Source organism: Peromyscus maniculatus, chromosome 3, assembly GCF_049852395.1.
Source record: "Peromyscus maniculatus bairdii isolate BWxNUB_F1_BW_parent chromosome 3, HU_Pman_BW_mat_3.1, whole genome shotgun sequence".
NCBI lineage: Eukaryota > Metazoa > Chordata > Mammalia > Rodentia > Cricetidae > Peromyscus > Peromyscus maniculatus.
In genome coordinates, this window is record NC_134854.1 from 57,074,005 (window position 1) to 57,100,742 (window position 26,738).

The following is a 26,738-nucleotide window of genomic DNA, read 5'->3' on the forward strand; positions in this document are numbered from 1 at the left end:
AAATTCTCCTCAAGAAAAACAAAACAAAACCAAAAACCGATGAAAGCATCCCCCAAATCCAGAGTAGGCTAGAACAAAACCCAGGCCTCCTGAAGAACTGCCTAGTGTGAGATTGGGAGAAAGCACATACACATGAGGTGGTTCTGGGGAAGGCCGCATACCGAAGGGCAAAGAGCTATCAGTGACTGCCAGGCCCCTTGCAGCTGGCCGGCGTCATTTTAGTCAGGCATCCCCACCCCACTGAGAGGACACTGATTTTCCAGCGATTCGATATTCCATGGACAGGCCAGGTGCCCAGTGCCCACTGGTGCCCTGCTCCAGCTGCGGGGCCTGCTGTTGTCCTGGTACAGTGAGAAGGGCAATGGCTGGACTTCCTGGCAGCCACTGAAGCAGAACTGGGAGCCATGATCCAGACAAGGCCTCTGCCCTTGCTTGTCTGGCGGCCAGACATGACCAAGAAACATGTTTCAAACACTACTACTGATGGCTTTGATGCATGTTCGTACATAAACACACCCTAAAGCATCGAACAAGCAGTGACATTACAATCAGAAGAGAGGCCTTCTCTCAAGTCAAATGGACTTTTCCTGATGTACACAATGGAAGGCTAAATCATCTCACCCGGAGGGCTCTCATAAACATGCAAAACTGTCAATGTCGACATGACTATATCATATGTAAAAACCATGTCCTGGATTGGGAAATAAAGCATTCTGCTCTCTGTGGGAAGCCGACCGTGAGGTGTAGAAGCAAACACCACGTGAAGAAAAGAAGCGCTTATATCCAAGAGTTTTACAAGTATTTTTAAAATGCCTGTGGGTATTGATAGAATTTCTATGTTATACTTACGGCATAAATGGCCATCTGCTCTGACAGACTGTTTAAAAAGAAATGGGGAAACCATGGTAAATCTGTCTTCGGATCTGGAGGTGAGAGACTCAATCATGTGTGCAGCCAGGCAAGGTGGCTCGTCCCTGCTGCGCTGACGGCGGCTCTTTAGAGACTACTCAGGTTTCTCTGAGGTGAGCTGGGCTTCCTTCTAGGTACTCTCCTAAAAACACGAATTCATAGACTGCTCTCCGGCAGGAGCACTTAGCTTCTGCTCACAGTTAAGGAAAGGTTTACAATGGATGGTGTGAGGGTTAATTGGGACCGTCATCTGGTGTCTAGGATACAAGTGAGGTACACCCATGGATGCATTTTTGAGGGGTTTTCCAGAGAGGAATCACTGAAGGGGATATGCCCCATGTGTGTGGCACTGTGTTAGTTACTTTCTGCTGTGATAAAATATCATGGCCCAAAGCAACTTGTAAAAGGGGGATTTACTTTGGGCTCACGGTTCTAGAGAAAGAGTCCATAAGGTCAGGGGAGGGATGGCAGCAAGGAGCAGGAGGAGGAAGCTCAGAGATCACATCTTCAACTGAAGATATGAAGCAGGGAGGACCACTGGAGCCCGGCAGACCTGTACGCTCAGAGCCCTCCCCCAGTGATGGACCTCTTCAGCAAGGCTACGCCTCCCAAAGGCTCCATAACCTTTCCTAAAGAGCACCATCAACTGAGGACCAGGTGTTCAAATGCATGCACCTATAGGGGACATTTCTCATTCAAACCACCGCCGCCGCCTCCCGCCATGGCTGGCACCCAGGACTGAATATATGGGGAAGGGGAAAGCCACCTGAGAACCTGCATTCTCCCCACTTCCCGATCTGCCCAGATACAAGAAAGCCCCCTCTGCCGCTGTTGGGAGTTGTTCCTGCTTCTGTTCTGCATCATGATGATGGACCAGATCCTCTCAAACCGTAAGAAAAAGTTTGCCCTCCACTCCTAAATCACTTTTGATGGAGTGCTGAAGCACTTCATCAGAACAACAAGAAAAGTGATCAATGTGCTCGTAAATGGTAACAATTTTCTGTTAATGAGCTGAAGCTCTGTGTTTCTATCGTAGGGCAGAAAAGCTAGCAATTGTTACTTTAGACTCTCCGTCATTTGGCTCAGGCTAGCTAGAGTACAAGGGACCTGATGAGAGAGTAAAGGTGAGTCAGATCCCCATTCTGTCTGGGAAAGCCACCAATGAAAGCACACTCAAGTGCACAACAACAGACCAGGATGGAAGACGTGCCCCTACCTCAGAGAAGGCAAGAAAGCAGCTTCAATTTTATTTACTGCTTTATGTACATGAGTGTTTGGCCTGCATGTAGTCTGTGTACTATGTGTGTGCCTGATGCTCATGGAAGCCAGAAGGGAGTGTCAGATCCCCTGGGACTGGAGTTACAGACAGTTGTGAGCTAGGGATTGGGTCTAGGAATTGAACCCAGGTCCTGTGGGAGAACACCCAATGCCCTAAACCTGTGAGCCATCTCCCAACCCCTAAGAAAGCAGCTTCTGCACCTCAGGAGTGAGTCACATGGGAGAGAGGGCTAGAGAACACATCAGCCCCATCTCATCTCTTTCATGCCCACTCCGAGTTCTACCTGTAATAAATACCTGTCAAAGATCCTTTGTGGCTGCGACATGCTGTTGACAACATGGGTCATGTGATCTCGGACAGCAACCACTTCAGGAGGAGGGTCATACTTATTCACTGCAGAAACCTTTGCAGAAAAGTAAAAAGGAGGCATATTTGTTTTCCAAAAGGACACAAGGACTGAACTGTCCTTAGCGAAATGCCTAGATAAGCAACCGAGATCGACAAGGTAAGTCACGTGCTCCCCAGCCTTGCCTCAGTCTTCCTGTCAACTCTAACTTTGCTAAAATCCCAATAATGACAGTTCCTGTAAAAAGCTGAGTGGAATCCTTTGATTCTCTTTTGCTTTATATTCTCTGGCTTGTGGGGAGCTAAAGAAAAAAGTCTAAACAAAATCCCTGAAGTACTCGGTTCATTTTAATACAAAATCCAGCTGCTAGTATGAGAAGGAGGAATACGACATATTGTTGGAGAGTCCACATGGTCGACACCAGAGAAGTGTTTTCTGACATTCTCCTGCCTAGGACTGGTCCCACCCCCTCTCGCCCTCCCAGACTTGCTACTCTTTACTCTGGCTTTCTCTAGGCAAGGACGCAGGCCCTTACCTTGGTGTAGAGGCCTCTGTCTTTACCATCCTCCTAAATACATTATCCCTTTGACAGTGACTTGCAAAATGTTAAAAAAAAAAAAAAAAAAAAAAAAAAAAAGGCCTGTACCTGGTGGCTGGGAGTGTGGAAATAAGGATGAGGAAGCATATGAAACTATTTTTAGTCTGGGCTGCGGGAAGGCATTTATGGGATGGAATATGTGCCTACCTATATACCTGTCTTCATTGCCATCTCAAATTGGATCTGGTCTAAGAAGCCTCTCATTAGCGGCAATGCCTCCCACAGCTGGGGAAGGTAGGGAGGCGGGGCTAGCTAGGACGCAAGAGCTCATTCCTCCACGACTCTGCGGATCAGATGGATCATTGTAAAGAGCAGAATTAAAGGAACTGAGATAGCAGAGTAGTGATTTGAGCACCTTTGGATTACACAGAATGACATGATACATTTCATTGTTAATTCTCAAAATAATACAGACAGAATTTCAGACTCTGCGCTTAGATAGGGAGCTATTTATACTGCTATCGGCCACAACAGGCATGGGCAACAGGAGGGGGCACCAGTACCCTTCACTGTCAGACTTCCCATTGTACCCATGGGACACCTGTCACCGCATGTGTTGATACCCAGCTTACCAGAGGGTTCAACTGACAAATCCTAGGACAAGGAAATGCTCCTAAAGAAAGACCTAATTTGCATGCCGCTATGCTTCTCACTGATTGGTGACACTGGTCCTGCTACAAGCAGCGTGAGATTTTTTGCACACATTAGATGGAAAACACATGAAGCAACATGATTACATACCTTTTCTTCCACTTTAATCTTCTGCTGATCTAATTCTGTCAGTCGCAGCAGCATAAATATTACGAAGTGCCAGTAGTCAGATTTGTTCTATTTAAAACAAGAAGACTCTTCAAGGCTTTCCTCTTCCCCAGGTCACCAAGCACCAACCTATCCCCAAGGGCTTTTCAAGACCTGCTGCCATGACCCTGTCTCCCTGCCTCACACAGGGCTCTGCATTTTCACCACATTCACCAGCCCCCTTAAATTAACAACCAAGGTGCAGAATGTGCCCTATAACTTATAAAGCTCTTCAAATGTTCGGATCTCTCTAATCTCCCTGTGAGATAGCAAGGTGGCAGGATTATCATCTGGGGCAGAGGCTGAGCCTCGAAGAGGTGGGGCAGCCCATCTGAGACATCAAACCCTTCTTGTCTAATGCCGAAGAGTTTCATTACTGACAATAATGACATTTGACTATGTCTTATTATTTCATCATGGATTTATTATTTAGTGTGTTCTTTTGTATTAGTTGGGATCATTCATTATGAACTTGCCTTACAGTAATAAAATGATACTCGCTTATGAGCAAATTCCTCTTTACTCCCTGCCAACTGTTAGGATTGCCTGACTTTAAAGTGGTAACTGAGGGGGAGTTTTGGTATAAGATGCTTCATCTCTTTGAAGAGCAAGACACAAGTGTAAGATGCCTCTCATTGATGGGAATGCAAGAGAAGTAAATATGTAATAGGATCTTTATTTAGGGTCCCAACACAGAGACACAGGAGATGGGCTGCTAATTACCCTGATGAATTACTCCACATTGTATGCATGAGTGAACTGCCATACTGTGCCCCAGAAACCTGAATGATTATTATATACCAAGTGAAGCATTAAAGCTTCTCTTGCATGCTTCAAAGTGTAAGTGCTGTGTTTGTTTGTAAGTGAATTCACCTGGGGGAGGGGTTTGTGCAGCTGTAGAACACTCTCCAAGGGCCAGAGACTGGGGTGTGGCGGCCACTTCAGATCTCGCTCCTTACTTCCCCTGAAAGGTCTTCCCCTTGTCTGCTACTGTCTCCTATCTGCTTTTATTGTTCAATATTTCTTTTTTATTTCTGACTTGATATTTTCATTTGTCTAGACATATTCGTCAAGATATAAACAAGACAAATATAAGAGAAGCTTACATGGTCGGGACTCTGGAAGCAAAAGGGAAGAATATGGGTACAAAAACCAAACAAAGCCTAGCTGGACAAGAGGTGGAGGGAGGGGCAGGAAGAAGGGCATTAGCAATGGAGGAGAAGAGAAGCCCGGAAAACTGTCCCTGATCTGCGATCTCAAAGGGTGCAAACCCCTAGGGACTGTGCTGTTTTGGTCTATGGTTATTGTATAACCATGCCAATCCCATGGCTATATCCAGGCAAATTACTTCAGGTGTCCACTCCACACCGCCTCTCCTGTTATAAAACAGGAACCACATTCTGTCTCGACCTCTGGGCTCTTTATTCTCTGATATGAAAAGACACTGCTTTGCAATCTTATTATTCATTCTCTGTTGCAATGTTTAGCTCCACCCACCATCTGTCTTAAAGGAGCAGGGAAGGGGCTTCCCAATGCAGGCTTTACTGGAACTGGGGCAGCTGACAGCTTGTTAGCCATGAAAGAGATTCACACTTCTCTAAACAAGCTGTTTGAAGTGTTAGCTCAGGTAGCTGTTGTAATTCTTTTCAGGGCCGTGGAGCGGGTGTTGTATTCACATTCCTGACGCTCCCTACCTATCAAGAGTACAGGCTGAACAGGAATTCCAAGACTGGTCCTTGCTCCCCTCCCCTCCCTCCACCCCTGAGGGAAAGAAACTCTCACCTGAATTGGATTCTTTAGTAGATTGAGAACTCGAAGGATAGGAAGATTTTCAATGTATTCTATTTCGCTCAGCTCCTCAATCTATTTGATCAAAAAATAAATCCATTATCAACAGGCAGTGAGCAAAGACAATTGGGAACACAATATAATAGGAGCCAATATAATCGGCTCCTTTAAATCTAATTTATTTCAAACGCGTCTGGTTGAATATCCAGCTTTTCGATGAGAATGCTCCAAAGCCATTGCAGAACGCAGGAATTACTGCATGGCTTCAGTAGATGTGAGCACATGGGGCCCTGTTTTCTCCTTTCCCGTTGGGCTGGAGAACAGTAATCTCCTCATCCATGTTGATTTTAAGTAGAACTAAAATAGCATGTAAAGTAAGAGAAACAGGGCAGCCACCTCGTTCTAGCCCTCCAGGCTCTGGCTTCACTCCTGAGCCAGTTTCTTCTGCCTGCTGTGCCTGCCCCTGGCTCAGACTTCTTACTGTGGGAGATAGGCAACTCCGTGCCTTTTCCATAAGAATTACTTTGTAGTGGAAACTGTATGCTTTGTTTGTTTATTTTGAGACAGGGTCTCTCTCTGTAACCCCAGCTGGTCTTGAACTCACTATGTAGAGGAGGCTGGTCTCGAACTCACAGAGATCCTCCTGGCTCTGCCTCCCAAGTGTGCCACTCCACCCCACCCCCGGCTGTATGACTTATTTGTGATGAGTGTCCACAGATGCACCTGCTGAACTTCTGTGCGTAGGTTCTAGTTTACAATTTGAAACAACAGAAATGTTTCCCCAGGTGGAAGTGCATCTTGATTTAGCCAAGGACACAGCCTGGGTTACAGCCATCCTCCATCCTCCACCGCACTAAGGACAAATAGGCTTCCTTAAAATTTCTACAATAAACAATTACAATCTTATTGCAGGTACAAACAGTGGTTTTTGTAATAAATTAGTATTTCTCACAGCATTCTGCACGTCTCCTAAAAGCATTCTACCAACAGGTTCACAGATAATTTCTGAGTTATCCAAACACAAATGACACCAAAATGAAGATTAGCCCAAAACGAAGTCAGGGATGGTAAAACACACAAAATATGTTAAGGACGTCCTTCCAATAATGTAATCAGAAAGGCAAACTCTACAGGTGCAACAAACAGGGTCCCTCAAAAAAGATCAATCTAGCTAGAGAAGTGGCAAGCTATTATATTAGCTTTTCCCCATATAAAATAATGAAATTATCTTTTAGACTGACATGTGAATCATCTGTAAGAAAAATAAATCAGCTGTTTTTATACTGATTTTTTTTTCAGGAAGGTAGGAGGTAAACTTGGTTTGTATTTTTCCATCAGAATTGTTGAGCAATGGGCGTGATTTCTGTCTAGCACACAGCTCTTGTTCTTACACTTAACACAAACATTAAGAGGGAGCTTGTTTCTGCATTCATCACGTCTCACCAACACGGCCTGGCCATATATACCTGCAGCCACTACTGGTGAGATTGGAAAGGGCACCTTCTTTCCAACGGGCAAGGACGTATCCAGCTAGCCCACTCCAGGAGTCTTAGATTAAAGAGATCATCAGACAGGCAAAAATGACATATAAGAATATTCCGTCTGACTCTGTTAGTAAAAACATTTCTAATTTCCTAAGAATTTTATCCATCATTACATGATTAAATGAATCATAACATTGTCCTACAGTCAGAACACACTATGTACTCATTTTAGAAAATAGTAATATGTGTGGTAATTGACACAGAAAGATTTTGATATGCTCCAAATGCCATGACTAGAATAATCATGTGCTATATAAGATTACCACCTCAATGCCATCTGAGATCAAAATGTCTCTGTGAATCAAAGACAGAGGACGCAGCTTCCTTCTCACTCCTTCCAAGGTGGGGTGAGGGCAAAACAGGAGACCAGCATGGGCAGGCTGCCTGTCAAGCCGGTAACATGCAGTACTGCTGGTTGTTCTGTATGTGTGCCCCTCTCCTCAAAGCCTGACGACACAGCAGAGCCTCCCTCACAGCTCTCCACAGGACCAGAGACCCAAGACTGTGTGTGCAGCAGCCTCAATAGCAAGTGTAGGGATAAGAGCAGCCAAAATCACCAAAAGTAAAATATGTTTTCAAAACTTCAGCCCACTAACGCACTTGGACCCTGGTAGCCACCTCCTAACCCTGAGAAGTCCACTATTTTTTTTTTCTTTCTGTGTCTGCCATTTATTTCTTAGCCATGTTCTCTAAGCATCATTAACTAGGCTTTTAAAAATGAGAATACGCAGTGTGCGTGCGTGCGTGCGTGTGTGTGTGTGTGTGTGTGTGTGTGTGTGTGTGTGTGTGTGTCAGAGACAGAGAGACAGAGACAGAGAGACACAGTGAGCAACGCATGCTCTGGTCCTTAGGAAACTATTTGATACAATGATTTAAAGTGATTTCCACTGCTGTGTACATAAGAATTCGTTCAGAAAAGCAACATTTTCAAATTGGGGGATAGATAAACTAGAGGATGATGATAACAATAAATATTAATGAACTAAAAATCAACAGGTGAAGCAATGAGGCATAAATTAAAAGTCAACTTTCTAGCATAGAAAATGTGAATTTAAATCTTTAATTCAGTCATAATACAAATTAAATGGTGGGTTAAGAGTTGAGGGTAGCTGAGTGTGCTCACACAAGGCTTTAGTCCCAGCCCTGAGAAGGCAGAGGCAGACAGACATCTGGGATTTCAGGACCAGTTTAGTCTATACAGTGAGCTTCAGGCCAGCTAGTGCTGTATAGTGAGAACCCAGCTCAAAAGCAGCAGTGAAGGAGCTGAGAGACGGCTCGGTGATTAAGAACACTGGCTGCTATCCCAGGAAACCAGGGTTCAATTCTCAGCTTCCACATGGCAGCTCATGTCTGTATCTACAGTCCCAGCAGATCTGACTCCCTCTTCTGGTCCCAGTGACACTGAATGCATATGGTGCACACATGTATGTGGAGGCAAAACATCCACACACACAAAAACCAACAAATAGATACACAAAAAGATGAGAGTGGGATATGAAAGCACCCACTCTTATAATTGTTTTTAAAAATCACAGTGAAGAAGAAAAAAAGTTAAAAATAGTAAAATCAGGAGAAAATAGTTTATGATAAGCATCTATCAGATCCAGAATGGGAAAAGATTTTGCATAAACATAAAAACAATGAAAGAATATACTATAGAAAACATCAACATAGTCTATACATTATTTTAAATATATAGCTAAAATACCTTACATACAATAAGAAGCAAATTATAACTGTCATAAAGAAAATGATGGCTAAGAGGATGGGCTGATAATTTTTAAAAAGGAAATAAAACTCAACAAAAGTATTTAACCTCATTATAACCAAAGAAATTTATATAAAATAGTACACAAAACACTAGTTTTCACTTCCAGATTGGCAATTTTTAAATGATTGTATTGACAAATGAATAGCCAGATATGCCTACAATAAGTTATTCTAACTTTATAACTGCAGTGGGCAGAGTAAGCATCAATGTTCAAAAAAGAAATCAACAAGCTTTATGACACCCATTCCCAGTAATGACATTTCCAAAAATCCATCATAAGGAAATAATAAAACATGCATGTAACGATAGATTTATGTGTGAGGATATATGCTTCAACATTATTTTAATAGCATGTTGTAAACACAACAAATTTCAATGAGTAAATAATTCAATAAATCCTGACATATCCATTAATAGATTACCTTACGCTATTACATCAGATTTTTGAAATACTGGGACTATTTGTTTTCTATATGGGAATTCAATATCTATTAACACTGCCCCCCCCACAAGTCCCAGTTACATTAAAGATTAAGCAATGAAAAAAATCCAAAATTTGAAATAAAAAAACTACGAGAATATGTTTGAAATTAAGATAAGGAAAATTTATTAAAGCACCAAAATCAGAAACGACAAAAGATCAGAGTTAAAAATGACTCTCAGACTCCCCTCCATTCTGCAGACACACAGCACCACACTAGATGAGCCTTGGAGGGTCCATGAGAAACCCAAGCCTAGGAGCTGAAAACAACAGGAGATAATTCTTACGCCTCTGAAGATGAGGCTACAATCGAGGACGGGCAAGCCTGTGAGTCCTCTGAAGGCTCGAGGAGAGAATCCTTCCTTGCCTCTTCCAGCTCCTGGGAAAGCCAGACAGCCTTGACTTAAAGCAACATAAACCTAGTCTCTGCGTCTGTTTTTCCCTGGTCTGTCTCTAATGAGAACATTGGCTTTCAGGTCATCCTGGAAGGTCATTCTAATTCCAGGATGACCTCACCTTGAGATCATTAATTTCACCTGTAGAGACCCTTTTCTAAACAAGGGTAAATTCATAGTTTCCGGAAGCAGGTAGGGGTTGGGGGTGGGATAGGAGAGGGGTGTCACAGTTAAACCCTCTCTACCTCACAGGATTGGCTTCCAAGAGAAGTTGCATCACAGCCACATTCACCGTCTATCTGAGAGAGATGGTATAGTGCACTTCCCTACACACCAGCTACATTGGGATCCCGCCTCTCTAACATATAGAGAAAGTGAAGCCCCATGCCTCACCACGGTGCTCCTTGGCACTGCTATCATCCAGTCACCTGTGTCACCTGACAGAGACCTAAGTTGTCCTCAGTATCTCCTCATCCACCACTGCTGCCTCACTTGTTCTGCCTCGGAGGGCTCTCTGGAATGGTCTTTCTTCTTCACTACCTCTGCCTCACTGAAGACTCTGACAGCCTCCACTAAACATCTGTGCTGGTCTCCATGCCCCTTTCCCTTTCTTCAGCCAGGAGGGAACCAAATGAGCCTCCTGCATATGCATGGCTTTCCCAGAACTTTACTGCATCTTAAACACCACCTACACCTTCAGAGGTGAGGGGCTGAGGGCCCTTGAGAGTCATATTTTCACCCAACAATATTCTTAAGTGACAACCATAAACTAAGCATTGCACAGTTTGAACAAGATAAACTCCCCAAGGACAAGAAGCTAACATCTTAGAGTGGTGGTTCTCAACCTTCCTAATTCTGCAACCCTTTAATACAGCTCTTCATGCTGTGGTGACCTCCAAGCATAAAGTTAATTTTTTTCCTACTTCATAATTGTAATTTTGCTTCTGTTATTAATTGTTATATAAATATCTGTGGTTTCCGATGGTCTTAGGAGACCCTCATGAAAAGGTCATTTGACTCCCAAAGGAGTTACAACCCACAGGTTGAGAACTACTGTACTAAAGGGAAGAAAAACAACTCTTCAAGATATAAAGTATAATACATGACATGCTATAATCTTGGGTGTAGGCAGAATTTTTTTGTCAGGACCACCAGCTCCCCAATAAATGCACAAAAACTTAATATTAATTATAAATGCTCAGCCAATAGCTTAGGCTTGTCTCCAGACAGCTCTTACAACTTAAATTAATCCATTTCTATTCATCTGTGTGCTGTCCCAAGGCTTGTTTACCTCATCTATGAATTTCCCATGTTGCTTTTTCCATGTCTGGTTCTTGACTCCTCAGACTCCACCCTTCTTCCTCCCAGCATTCTCTCTACCCAAAAAATTCTGCCTGTCTCAGCCAATCAGCTTTTTATTAACAATGAGAGCAACACATTTTCACAGTGTGCAGAAGATAATTTCACAGCACTTGGGCAGTAATACATACTAATGATAAAAAAACAGTGTGGAAGCCGGGTGGTGGTGGCACACACCTGTAATCCCAGCACTCGGGAGGCAGAGGCAGGCAGGTGGATCTCTGTGAGTTCAAGGCCAGCCTGGGCTACAGAGTGAGTTCCAGGAAAGATGCAAAGCTATACAGAGAAACCCTGTCTTGAAAAACCAACAACAACAACAACAAAACAAAACAAAACAAAAAAAAAAAAGCAGGAAAAGCATTATGGAGGCCAAGGAACACAGGGAGGAGGTGCTGGAGAGGCTAGCTGTAGCCCCTAAAGTAAACAGGAAGAAAGTGATGACACTTTTGCTTTCCAAATCCCTAACCAGAGAGCACATAGCCCCATGCCCCCCACTAAGCCTGCTGGTCTCTGCCCTACGTCACGTGGACTGACCATATCAGGTTGTCTTTCCTCCTCTGGTGGCCTAATGAGCTCAGTCAAGTCCTTGACTTCTTTAGCAGGCTTACTCCAACTCTACGGCGTAAGTTAACAAGAAGTAGGCCAAGTTTGCCATGATGGAGTAGGCATTAAGTGAGGGCCATGACGAAAGGGAAAGTCATCCTGACCTGAAGGCTCAAAAAGTACCGAAGAAGCAACAAAGCACTAAGAACCAAGGCTGCAAGTGAATACCATTATCATTCTGCAGAGAACCACAGATAGTTTCCATTTCCATTACCTTTGGGACTCGATAGCAGCTCAGGCTACCTAGCCTTGGCTGGCCCTTTGGGATGTAGAGACCACAAGTCCCCAAGGGAGCCTCCTTCTTGCTTATATCCAATGGCTGGAGTAGAATGGAGACTGACTTTAACAGTGATGTGATCACACCAACATCTCCAATAACCCAGACCAGGCTTCCTTTGCTTTCAGTGTTGGCGCCTGCATAACACAGGAGCCCCCAAGATCATGTACCCAATGTTCCTCTTTTCAAGTCTAATAAATGTAAATCCATAGAGAGATCAAGTTCCCTTAGCAGTCAACTCCCCACAAATTCTTTGTGTTCATACACATGGACAAAAGCATGAACTAAGATCTAAGAAGGTTAGGGTAATATCCTTTCATTGTTTGCTGGAGACATTAAAGAGTGGACTGCTGAACAATGAGAAGCAAGAAATCCTTTGCTTCGGAACATACCCCATCTAAGGCATTACATAAACAACGCTTAGCCATGGCCAGGGCGGTGTAACTGATGAAGACCAGTGGCTCAGCAGGGTGCTGCGGTTATTGAGAACTGTTCTTTCCTTGCATCTGCTGTTTAATGAGTATTATGTTGTTACTCCTCACAAAAATGGGCAAGAAGTACTGATAATAAATTCTAAGGTATAAATAAGCCGGGCATGGTGGCACACGCCTTTAACCCCAGAGGCAGGCAGGTCTATGAGTCTGAGGCAAACTTGGTCTACAGAGCAAGTTCCAGAACAGCCAAGGATACATAGACTCTGGAAAAACAAACACCTCCTGACCTACGGAACGCTGAGGTATAGCACCAAGAGTCAGAAGTTACCCCTAACAAATACCACACCGCTGGAGGGAGTGTGGAGCCTGGAGTAGGGTTGAAGGTTTGGGTCAGTTTTAAGTGCTAGCCATGATTTAGAATGTCACAGGGACTGTAGAGTGGAAAATGGGAGAGGCCCCCCTAATAGGCAGACAGTAAACACTGGCAAAGGGCAGGCACGTACATGTGTATACACAGAAGTAACACTGATGAAATTGCCACCAAGAAAACAGTATTTCTAACACCACATTTAATCACAGAGGACGCAGCATACCTATGCTGTGCTCCCTTTACAAATATATTTTCCCTCCCTGAATCAAAAAATTCTTAACTATCCTAAAGAAACCCTTTAAGGGACTCTTCAGATGTTCAAATAATATTTCAAAGGACTGTAGGTTACTCCCAACATGCCCAGTGGGGAACCAGGGAATTATGTTACTGTCAAAGACCGATTTGCCAAAGAAGTCCCCTGTAGGGCATGTGGCCACTTTTTTACAAAAGAGTCTCTAACATTTGAAAATTATAAATTCCTTTCTTCATCTGAACATACTTCTTTGTTCTTTCACCTTTTTCCAATGTAGTCTGCAAAGTGACTTGAAAAGCAAGAGAATGATACACTAGGTGTAAGGTGATTGTAGACCCTCATTCTGGCTAAATGCAGTGAGATGTACTCCCAACTATAACACAAATGCCTAGTGTCAAAATCCCAGTATAAAACAATAGGAGACAAAACAACTCAACAATAAATTTGTATATAGATTATGTGCTAAAATTGCATTTCAGAGATACCTAGTTAAATAATGTATATTATTAAAGTTAACAATTCCTGTTTCTTTTTTCCTTTTATTCATGCTGGTAACATTACGTTACAGCCATGGCCTATCCAAGCCTCACGTTCTCAAGTGTACCCCGCACCCATTTCTGAAGGCAAAGCCCCAGGCTCTCATCTACTATGATTGTTTTATCGCCATTGCTGTTACTTCTCTTAAATTCTTAGATGTACTGAGTTGGCATTTAATGAGCATATTCCACCTTTTCAATATTCCTTGTATAAATATGAGAATCATTTTAAGCACAAAATATTTCTTAAGTCAATCTTCAATGGCAAATTTATAAAAAGGACATGAAAGCCATTTGGAACAGAAATTGTACTGTCTCCCTGTGACACAAGATACATGAACCAAGGTCACCTAATAGAATCAATTACCTTATAAGAAGTCACTAAATCAACTCAGTAAATAGGTCAAGTGAGGAGAAGATCAACAAACAGTCTTGTCTAAGATTAAAAGTGTGTTTATTCTCAGACCTTACCAACTGACTTTTGTTGATTTGTTTACCACCTAATGAATGATGCAAGCTTGCTGGGAGAAAGTTCCCTGGAATACAACTCAGTCATGGGGCTTGTGAGTGCCATATGAGAGACCCCAGTATTGTGCAAGGAAAGAAGAATGAAAAGAAACAGGGGATAAAGAAGAAAGGAAGGGAGGGGGAGAGAAGGAGGGAAGGAGGGAAAGAGGAAAGGAGGGAAGGAAGGATTAACTAAATTAATTACTTTGGGGTTCAAGATATAGCTCAGTGGTAGAGCATTCAAAAGGTTCTGGGTTCAGTCTCCAGTATCAGAGAGAGAGAGAGAGAGAGAGAGAGAGAGAGAGAGAGAGAGAGAGAGAGAGAGAGAGAGAGAGAGAATATGAACATAATTTTGAAGTAAAGGGTACATTACAAACAAATTCATTCCCAACCCATCCAAGAGACACTGTTGCTACCAGCAGTATAAAAGGAATCACTTTTTTAAAAAAAATTCTTTATTTTTCTTAATTTTAATTTTTATGGTTAAGCCTTTCCTGTGGCATTTACATTTACTAAATTACAGATACAACTTTATATATTTATATTTAACATGTACATGTTTTAATATATATTAAATATATTAAGAATATATATATGTGTATACACACACACACACACACACACACACACACACACACACACACATTGTAGAAAGGCTAATATAGTTAATGTACTATTTCCTAAAAGTCATCTATCATCTTGGTGGTAAGAACATTAAAAACTCATTCTCAACATTTCTCAAGACCACTATTGCTAACTAGTGGTAGCTCACATCTATAAGCTCTAGCACTTTGGAGGTGGAGGCAGGAGTACCAATGGTTCAAGGCCGGCTTAGGCTACCTGAGACTCTGTCTCAACATCTCCCCACTCCTGGAAAAAAAAATCCCTACTACATTGTTAACTCCAGTTAGTGGGACTAACTAGATCTTTGAATGCATCCCTCTGCCTGGCCTCTAGCTGAAGTTCTGTATCCTTTTCTGCAGCATCTCCCCCAAGTCTCTCCCACCATCAGCCTGTGGATACTCTCTTGCCTCTTCTTGCTTGGACATTTTGAATATTCTGGATGCTTTCTTTCTACAGAAAATGTTGCATGAACACAACGACTTCAGAAAATTACACACACGGGATGACAGTTGGAACCTTTAAAACACTGTAATTAAGAATCATCAAACGTTTAGAAATGATTGTATTTTTCAAAAAGTCATTCTCTAAGAACTGTCCCAGAAACTTAGCTAGAACAGCACTCCTAAGAGGACATTCCATGTACCATCCTTGAAAAGCCGATACAGGATCTTTGTCCCTACCCACGGGTATGCTCTCTTCTGGTGGAAGCCAGGGCCCACATTACCCACCAGTGGGCTCACTTCCCACAGAAGCCATGGCTCACATTACCCACCTTGTTATCCTCGAGGTTGATCACTTCCAGGAGGTCGTGGTTCTCCAAACCCTGGAGGCTACTGATCTGATTGTAGGACAGATCCACCTTCTGCAAGGCTTTCAGTTCCTCCAGACCCATGATGGTCTCAATCTGGTTGTTGCGCTAAAATGGATAAAACACAATCTTCATATTTGGACACGGGCCTCAAATTCTTCAAAAACAAAACAATAAGTTGTTCTTTTTCCCACTCTCATTTCCATCATTCACCTATCTAAACGTCTACACAGATACCCAAGAAGAAAATCCTAGTTTTTCACCTGAAAGGTCAGGATACAGTATTTTCATTAGTATTTTGATCTTCAGGATGAACTTTCAAGTCAGTAGGAAAGTCAAACACTAGTAATATAAGCTTTTAACAATGCATGCTACGATGTTATCCTTTGATTTTTCAAATGACCTCATTTACTTCTTGAGATTACATCACTTCCCTCTTCCCTTTCTCCCCTCCAAACCCTCCAATATGCCCCTCCTTGCTCTCTTACAAGTTCATGGCCTCTTTTTTTCCATTGTTTTACTACAAACATACTGCCTGAGAAGGGAACCTCAGCAAAGGATTGGCGGGATGGGTTGGCTTGTGGGCATACCTGAGATGGATTATACTGATGGAGGTGGGGAGCCCCACCCACTGTGGGCACCACCAATCCCTAGGTGGAGGATTCTGAAATGTGTAAGACTGAAGAGAGGGAGTTGAACACTCACATGTGTGCTCTGATTCATTGCTCTCTGCTTCCATGAATTTGTGAATCCCTAAGACATGTTCTCCAAGGCTCCTGCTACTGTAATTCCCCTGCTATGATGGACTGTGACCCAGAACTGTGAGCTGAAGAAACCTGTGGGAGCCCACAGAGGTTCCAAGTGAGATCTGAGCTTGCTTTACCAGCAGGGCTGCATAATAAGATGACTGGACCATGGACCTAGGTACCAGGTGTTTGGAATGGTCTACACTTGGCTCTATCTAGCAAAGGAGGGGTCTTTTGCCTTGCCCCTGGGCATTGTTATAAAAAGCCTTTTGGATAAAGTTCTGGGCTGGTGGGTATTGATCCAGGCCCTCCCGAGGCTATCCTGTGTTTCTATCTGTTTCTCTCCCCTCTATCCTTTTATCTAACTCTTACCCTTCACTCCTCAAGAGTACCCTGGGGTAAAGGTGGGGGCAGGTCCCCCACAGAATCCCTTTCCCACTTACGTTGCTTTTGTCACAGTAGTTTATCAACACAACTGGAAAAAAAAAACTAAGACACACATCTGAAACCTAAACATCAGTACAGCTTTATGTTGGTCTCTAAAATCATGGCCCGAATGCACTCTTTTAGCACCATCTCAGTAAACTACCACATATACTTCGTTTCCAGAAACATTCTAAAGTGTATCATCTCACAGTCTGTGGGGATGGTTGAGTTGGTAGACTCTGGTTATTTCTGCGCTTGTATGGTGCCTCCTCTTTAACCTATGCGGGCCTATAAAACCTCCCTTAACCGAGGAGTATGACAGAAGTGTGCCGGTTCTAATTCCAAGATATAAGATGACTAAGCCACTTCTGCTTTCAGGTCCTAGGAGCCCTAGATACCATGTGGGGATTCCAGCCATTCTACTATGGAGAAATCGTCTGGACAAGCAGAAAGCACATGGGAAAAGACCCCGACTAAATAGGAGACTGATAGACTGATACCTCTGAGTCAATGCCCTGAGCCTAATAGAAAATCTAGCCATCAATGCATCCCAGATGAGTCAACCCCACCCAACTGACATGCCAGCAAACCCATTAGAGGAAACAGCACCCCAGCCCAGCACAGAGTGCAGAACTGTTAGCTAATAACAATGGTTATTCCCTCGATGCTATGACAACTGGGTAGCTTACTATACAATGATAATCAAATTTACTTCTTCAATAATTCACATATAAGCATCTCTCAGATAATGAGAATAGGAAGAAATTTCCCATACTTAAATGGTTGTTCTCTTTCTCAGTCTCCATATACCCATGGAAATAACAGTAATAACAATAATTTTCATTTTTGAATATTTCTCAACACACTCTTTGTTCCTTGGCCCCTTTGCCTTAAGGTACTGGAAAATGTCATAGTAAAATTTAACCTTTGGTTTGAGTCAAAAATTATCATAAAGAATAAGTTCAAACTTTCAGTTAATATTACATTTTACTTATTCTTAAAACATTCAAAACTTTCATGCCAGGTATGGTGATGCAGAAGAAGGTAGATCTCTATAAGTTCAAGGCCAGCCTGGTCTACATAGCAAGTTCCAGAACAGCCAGGTCTACATAGAGAGATCCTATCTTAAAGAAAAAAACCAAAAACAAAACAAAATAAAAAACATTCAAAACTTTCAATATCAACTTAAGAAGTGAAAAATTAAATTACTGTATTCGTTTTCATTTGAATATTTTCACTGGTAATGTTTACTAGCACACTGAACAGCTAGAAACTCATTTTCATCCCATTTTTCATAAAATTTCATTTCAATAATGAGCCAGATTTGTGCTCACTAGTATAATTCTATAGCCCCTTAAAATATCATAATAGAATGTTAATAATCTTTAAAGGTAGATTATAGCCCATGAGGGCTTATTATACTATTCTTTTTACCTCTATATGTTTGAAAGAAAATTGTAATAAAAAGGAAAAAAAAAACCTCATATCCTTATTTGACAAAGTGAAATCAAATTTTCCTGCTTAAAGTTCAAAAAGTTATAAAAAGTGGAAAGTAATAGGAAAGAGACCATGCTGAGCTCACCATCATATCCATATCAATTTAATGTATTGAAATGAGGGCTCAATCTCCCATTCAAACACTGCCCACATATCAAATTTATATACCATATCCTTTTCCCCAGAGGACTGTGAGGCACTTTCTATATACTGGACAGATGTAATATTCTTCAGTGTCTCTGATGGCTTTCAAAGAGGTAGATGGTCTGAGCGGAGAGAGGCACAGAAAACGTTTAATTAGATAGCCTATGGTCATAAAAGAGAGCAGACCGAGAGAAGCTGAGAATCATAGAATTTCTGATTGAAAGCCAGCTAGGTAGAGCCTTTGTCTGTCACTGAGAAGAACCCAAAGGCCCACCCTGGATGTGGACATGAAGAAGTTTCTGCACATAGTTCCTCCAGCCTTGCAGTGAATAACAGAAAGAAAAAAAAAAGCACTTTTAGAGAGAAGTTGTTTGAAGTAAATTAATTTAGGAAACATTCTTCATCTACCAGTCTGTCAGGGGAACTGAAATGGCTTTTACTCCAACAAGGTGAAGTTCAAGGTTTGCAGTGCATTGTCACTGTGTTCTGAGGAGGACAATATGGCCCACTGGCAAGCTGTGAGGATCCCTTGCCAGTTTTTACGTGTCCCACAAAAGATGAAGGCAAAGCATTAGCAGTTGGTTTGTTCTTCTTGCTATGTTGTAAACTGAATTCTTGTCAATAGCTAAGTCAAATGATTCTCTGATTCCGTGAATTAAAAATATAGCCAATAAAAACTGCTGAAGCAAATGTATATCATTTTTGGTTATAAATTTTATTAAAATTTGGAAAAGACAATTTTCCAATTCTCAGAATTTCAGTGAAAATGAGTAATAACATATTCAGTATTTTCTGGTCCATCTTGGGTGCTGGGTACAGGACTAGAACAATCTATCTCACTTATTGGCAGAAAAAGATAGTTAAAAATGCTACTGTCAGCAAGGGGTGTGTGTGATTAATGAAACACAGAGTGAAACTGAAATATACTGTTTTTAATAATAATTGTCACTCCCTAAGCAGAGAAAACATAAAATCTCAGGTGAATCATGAAACCTTTCTCTGCATGGTACTGGGATGCCAGCCCTCCACCCTCTCTGAATTCCATGGAGGGTTAGAAGGGTCGTTAGAAAGTACTTTGAGCTTTAAGAGGAAGAAAAATCATCACAGAGCCAAGCTTCGGTGATCTCTGGTCAAATAAAGAATTTGTATGTGTGTGTAAAAAATGTGCACATGGGGCCGGAGAGATGACTCAGCAGTTAAGAGCACTGGCTGCTTTTCTAGGTCCGATTCCCAGTTCCCACATGGTTCACAACTTTCTCTAACTCGAGTTCTAGGGGATCCTATGCCATCTTCTTGACTTCCTGGGTACCAGGCATGAAAGTGGTACATGAATATTCATGCAGGCAAAACACCCAAAGACATAAATTTAAAAAAAAAATAGTTTTTAAATTAAAAAACTGTATACATAACCCAATATGTCATTTAACACCCACCTGTGAAAGACATAAACATTAGTAAGATACAAGCCTCACTGAAATACTCCCTGCCCACCCTCCAATGGGTGTGATAAAGGTCAACAAAGCCATCTAAGGAGAGGAAGGAGAGGAAGACTGAGGAAGGATCCTGTATATACACAGCATTACCACCCTCTCCCACACACTAGTAATCCACACTGTTAATTTATAAACAGCATGTGCATCTTTGGGACTCTTGGGACTCTACTGACTTGTTAGTAAACAGTCTCAGCTTTCATTTGAGTTTTGGTCGCTTAGCATGTCACAGGGCACTTTCCTTGGGAAACGTCAATCAGATGGAATCTTGCTGACTGAACTATGTAGTTATTCTCAGCATGACTTATGACTTCCAGACTGGGAGGCTAGCATGCATTCATACAAATGGGCTGCCCAAGGTCAGTACCTGGGAAACACCTTGTGCTCCGTCTGCATGCAATCAAGTGTGAGCAGCAGCAAGCATGCTTACTATGCTTAAATGTTATTTTCACCGATGAAATACATAACATTAAAAACTACTTGTTAAAACAGACCTTCTTTCACAGATTAGAAAATCAGTTGTCTAATTCTTTTAATTTGCATGCCAAATTTGAAACTGACTTTACTTGAACATGGACTATTAATCACACACACACACAGGAGCCTGTATGCACACCAGACACTGTAAGGAGCAACAAAGAAAAATCCTAAGAGGTCATAATTCATACACTTCTTAAACAATAGCCACTACTTCTACAAAGAATGGCGTCATGTTGTACTCACCAAACAAAGCACTTTGATGGGTAATGTTCCTAAGCCGTTAATTGTGGTGATCTTGTTGCCAGCCAGACTAAGGTGGGTCAGGCTGATGCAGCTCTCTAGTCCATTGATTTCTTTTATCTCGTTGTCTGTATATGACAACTCTGTTTAAGGAAAATGTTATTCAAAGCCTTTGGAAAGATTACACACACACACACACACACACACACACACACGCACACACGCACGCACACACGCACGCACGCACGTACGCACGAGTGTACACCAGACACCAGTGCTGAACCAGGGAGATGGCTGAACAGGTAAAGGTACTATATGGTGGTCCAATATGGTGGAAAGAGAGGACCTAAAAAATGGCCTCTGACCTTCACACAAGCACCTTGGCAAAACACACACACACACACACACACACACACACACACACCAACAAATAAAAATATAAAATAAAATCAGTGTTAAATTATCACTAGAAAAATCAGACAAGAGTTTAAATAAAGGAATATTATATGCCACATATAATATTTAGGATAAGCCCTAAATCGTATATGTTTTCATATAGGATAAAACATCACTTCTACACAAGTATAAAGGCGTAGCATTTGTATCCACATGTGACTCATTTAATACTATGGAAGAAAACAGCAGTTTGGAGCTGCCTCGTGGGTGGTACCTCTCTGGGTTAGTTAATGATCTCCATGGGGGAGTTTGGAAGACAGGGTCACCCTCCAGAGGTAATGTCAATGGGGCTTTATCATCTTGGAGATGTCTGGACAGCAAATGGGTGGCTGGAAGGCCACCACCCTCTCACTGAGGGGAGCAGCCCTTTCTTCCCGGTCGTATTGGCTGTTCTTCTCCTGTTCAAATCCAGGAAGCTAGAAGTCTGCTCTAATATGACCATCTGCCATTTCTGTTCTCACTGATCACATTTTTGAAGTTGATCTTGTGTCCCAGGCTTGCAGTCGGTCGGCCCAAACAGCAATTCCAAAGCTCACTGTTCAGCTAGACCTTCTCTGTCCTCAAACCACCTGACTAGTTCCCAGGGATGAATGACACTGCTCCACCAGAGCCCAGCTTTGCCTCCCAAGTAGCTGTAACACCATCATGTCCTCATATTCCTCACAGCATCTGACTGATCACCAAGGCCTGGAGATGATGTTTTAAAAGATGTCTTTAGGTGTTCTTTGTATTTACTCATCTGCCAACTTAACTCACCTTTAGCATCAACGGGTTTCTTTAATAATCATTACTTTCTGCCCTCAAGTCCCTTATAGGCTAAAGTCAGGTTAATTATTTCAAAATGTTGACTGGATGTCCTCACAGAGGGGGCTAGAGTGGTGGCTTACTGGTTAAGAATGGGTACTGCTCTTGCAGATGACCCAAGTTTGGATGTCAGCACCCAACATCAGACAGTTCACAATCATCTGTAATGCCAGCACCAGGAAATCCGATGCCTTCTTCAGGCTTTCAGTGGGATCTGTACTCATGTGTGTGTATATATATATTATATATACACAAATATAATTTTTTTAAATTTTAATAGGATAAATTCAAACCCCCTAACTGGCTTACACAACCCTTCACTATGAGATGTTACATTTGTAACATGGTGATAACACCAAGTTGGCAAGAGGTTAGGAGTTAAGTCATGGGGAAAAATAAGTAAAGATTGGGTGTGATACCAGAGCAATAATGGCACGATTATGGGGGTCATCATCTGTCTCTGCATTTGAGACGCACTTCACAGGAGAGAATTCATGCCTGGAACTGCACACTTGATCAAAAACCCATGGCTGAGGAGGCCATGGGCTCCAGGGGCACTGAACTACTGCTGTTCGGCTAAACTGACATGAAACCAAACTTCCTTCAAAATATTTCTATTTATGCCCATAAACAAATGCAACTTTCGGTCTTAGTTAGCGATGCTTCTCTTTGCAGTGAATCAGTGTGAACACAGAGACTCACGGCTGCTCATGGTACTGAAAGGGAGTGGTGGTTGTGTGCCCAGCCCTAAAAAGGACATGTACACACCCCTCTAGGGCTTGGTAAGTGTCATGGAGGAAGGGGTAGATGAGCGCAAGTTGGAAGCTGGGGGAAGAGCTGTAAAACTGTCTGCAGGGCACGGCACAGCCATTTCCACCACGATCTCACAGCAGCTCTTTTAGCTGCACTGGGCTGCAGAGGATTGGTCTTGTCTACAGTTGAGATGAAGAAGGGGCTCATGGAGCCCTCCCCTCTCTCTTAAACTACTAGCTGCTGATATATCTGGGGTGGGGACTTGGTCACTCTTGTCACTGAGTTGTGTACTAACTGATGAGCCACCAGGCTCCAGTGAATAGTTTTAAAACCATGACCACACAGACAGCCCTTGTTAAACTAAGTGAGTCACAAAACAAAAAGACAGGAATGTCAGGAAAGACTTATGGGGAAGAGAGGGTATTGAGAAGTGGAATGGAAATGAGAGAAAGTGGGGACAAGAATAACCAGAATACATCATATACATGCACAAAATTGTCAAGGAACACATTTAATTGTTTTAAAAAGGGTGTGGATGATCTATTTTTCAAAACTATAAGGCTCTTATATCGTCACTACATTATAATCACATGGGGCCAAGGCATCACATCCTCTAACTCTTAGCATGGAAATGGATGACGCAAGATTGGGATTGAATCCAAAAAGAGCTGGACTAGGGAGAGAGATAAATAAGAAAACTGGATAGCAATATGTTACCAAATAAAGCAGAAATTTCTAGGTTTCTCTTACTGGTTCCAGATTCTACCCATGGGCAGAACCACTTTGGTGGTGGTCAATATGCCATTTCAAATCTCCTATGAGTAAGGTCTCTGCCAAAACAACCACACAAACAGATACTTACTCAAAACAGTGCCTTTCAGATCTCTTTTTCTCTGGGCTGGCTAAACAATTATTTTGGAAATAGACAAAGGCCAGCTCTTTGTAGATATGGACTATCATAAAAGATGAACATGAAATATAGGAAATGAGAGATTAAATTACTTCACACAGCTGTGTAGAATATATCTTTGCAATAAGCAATCTTTGGCAACCAAAATTAAGCCATGAAAACTTCAAATAGCCATCTGCTCAGTGTCAGAGAGAACCAAGTGTTGAAGCCCAGTTTCAGAAACAATAGCATCCTGGAAACTCTAACCCAACCAAGAGGGAGATGCTCCGAATCACAGCAGAGTGAACGGACGGATGCAGTGGGCAGCTGTCAGAAGCAGTCTCCTGGAAGCAGGCAAAGGCCAGGAGCCAGAAGACAGGAGTCCTAACAATGACAGTGACAATGGGGATCGGGAGCTTGTTTCTCAGACTCCAGAGGACACCTCAACTCCTCTGGTGCCTCCAACTTCCTGTACCTGTCACTGCTATGTGTCAAGTTTTCTGAAATGAGAACCGGGAGGAGAGAAAGGAGGAGAAATGTGGCACCTCACTGCAACCACAGCCCTGGCTCCAGCAGATTCCACTGTGGTTGCTCAAGGTGTTTTGCAAAGAGTAAGAAATTCAACCAGCATCGCTGTGGAGAACACTTCTCACTCCCTACCGAGATCTCCTCCCACCTCCCAAGTCTCACTCCCTTAACACTGAAGGACGCTGGCCCTGAATCTGCATGAATTCCACACTCTTTCATTCAGCCAATCAACCACATGGTGAAAACACTTCATGCAAAAAACATACAACTGTTTTGAAGTCACACAGATGTTCCCCTTGTCATTTCCCCCTAACAACACGACATAACAACATTTGACATAGCATCTATCTCAGTGTAGATAAGGGATTTGAGCATCCATGGCTTGGGCATCTGAGGAGTACTAGAATACACTTCCTAGGATGACCACACTCTTTATATTGCCATGCTCCCCCCCCCCAACTTATTCCAACAGTCTTATGCTGCAGGTGCTGATTACAATCAGTACACATGACTGCGCCATGAGGAGCTGAGCTCCCAGCCAGCCATGCTTCCCAGACAGAATACCTTCATCCCTCTAATCTCCTGTTTTCTTATTTTAAGGTCCTTCCTGGAGAGTTTCTTGCCCCTCCTCCTAACACTATTATTTCACGTTCTTTCTGAGGTCTTGGGAGTTTCTGATAAGAAGAAATACAATCTGATAAATCACGAAACTATTTCAATGAATTAGCTTACTGGATTAATCCTCTTAGGTGCATTATAATATTAAAAGAGAGCTATCAGGAGAAAGACTCCAAGAACTTAAAGTCATCACGTTGCTTTCCAGCTCTGAAGTTTTACCATCTTTGTGAATAAATCATTTACAGGGGAATTTTAGATTGTTATGGAAACCACGTGAAGGAACCCTGTGGCACTTAGCATAACTTTATGGCTGGGGCCTGGGGAACCCAACAATATATTTTTACATTCTAGCAATGCTGTCAGCAGTTCATAAATGCTTGACGTGAATTATTCACTAGTTCAGCATTTGCTCTTATTCATTTGTCTACCATCATAAAATATGGTTTGGGTGTACAGAAAACAGTTACTGAGAAATAAGGCCGAAATCCATCAGGATTCTCTGAGTCACAATGATGGCTTTAATCACAACCAATCCTGAGAGATCTCTACCACCTTAAAAAGTGGTCTCCGCCACAGGAGTGAGTCTCAGGGAGAACTGAAATACAGGTATAGCTTAAATGGCAGCGTTATTAAAGTAGTAATCGCTCGGTGGATTGCAGATTAGGCAAGCCAGTAGGATTCAGAATGGTGACCTCAGGCAGCTGCTTACCAACTAGCTCCAACAAGATGTTGACCTTCCCTGGGTCTCCAGTTCCTTCTCCATAAAATACATAATTAGCTCTGGGGGGCCTCTAAGTCCTGTCTAGATTTTAAATTCTATGAATCATGTTTGTAATTTATTAATGATCCATCAATACTTGTAAAGAATAAATAACACCTTTACTTAATAATAAATAAATCTACTTTACCTCAACTAGGTTTCTTACCTTGTAATTTAGGATGATTATTAAGTAACCATCAATTATCCACACAGGGAAGGATGAAATAATCTACTATGATAAACTAAAAAATTGATACCTTATAGTTAGTAATGTAGTTCAAGATATTAATATAATTTACTATAATCATTTTATATTACAAGCAAAATTGGTTTATTCAAATGATTCAATTAAGAATTTCCACAGTTTGGGACTGGAGAGATGGCCCAATGGTTAAGAATATGTACTGCTCTTGCAGAGGACATGAGTTTGGTTCCCAGCACCCACATTAGGCAGCTCACAACTGCCTGTAACTCCAGTCCTGGGGGATACAACACCCTCTTATGGCCTCTGTGGACACTGAACACACGTGGTGCACACACAGAAAAGCAAGCACGCATGGACACACATGCATTTGCACATGTGCACACAGACTATTAAGCTGGTATTTTCTTTTTAAAATATAAGGGAGCTAGGAGATTGGCTTTGTTGTAGAATAGTAGCCTAGCGTGTATGAGACTCTGAGCTTCAGTTCTAATACACACACACACACACACACACACACACACACACACACACACACACACACTTTCCTGTTCAATCTTTGTGTCTGCCTCTCAGAAATACTTACTATACTGAATTGTCGTTCCCCTTTATACCTAGGTTATATTTATTTTTATTAAAATTCATCTCTGGGATGGAGAGATGGCTCATCTGTTAAAAGAAGTTGCTTTTGCAGAGGACCCAGGTTCAATTCTCAGCACTCACATAATATAACATCTGCTATTCTAGCTCCAGGGGACCTTATGCCCTCTTCTGACCTCCTTGGGCACCAGACATGCATGAAGTGCACATACATGCATACATACATACATACAGGCAGGCAGACAGGCAGAACATTTGCAAACATAAAATAAAGCCTTAAAAAAGCTTAAATATCCATCTCTGTTGCAACCCATTGGTATATTTCAATCACTTTCACTGCTATATCATTTGCTATTACCTGACATTAGCATAACTTATTTACATCTTCTCTTATTGATGAGCAATTGGTGTGTTTCCATTTTTGC

General features: G+C 42.1%; 1 protein-coding gene across 3 annotated transcripts in view; it reads right to left on the reverse strand.

Moving 5' to 3' along the window:
• Lrguk (leucine rich repeats and guanylate kinase domain containing) overlaps positions 1-26,738 on the reverse strand; it is a 122,025-nt gene that overhangs the window by 64,568 nt on the left and 30,719 nt on the right. For all 3 annotated transcript variants that reach the window (XM_006990370.4, XM_042273021.2, XM_076566557.1), the window contains exons 6-10: positions 20,707-20,831; positions 15,645-15,788; positions 5,713-5,793; positions 3,874-3,960; positions 2,485-2,591 (exon numbers count right to left, since the gene is read on the reverse strand). In XM_006990370.4, coding sequence (XP_006990432.2) covers positions 2,485-2,591; positions 3,874-3,960; positions 5,713-5,793; positions 15,645-15,788; positions 20,707-20,831 — 544 coding nt within the window. The remainder of the gene's footprint in view (positions 1-2,484; positions 2,592-3,873; positions 3,961-5,712; positions 5,794-15,644; positions 15,789-20,706; positions 20,832-26,738) is intronic.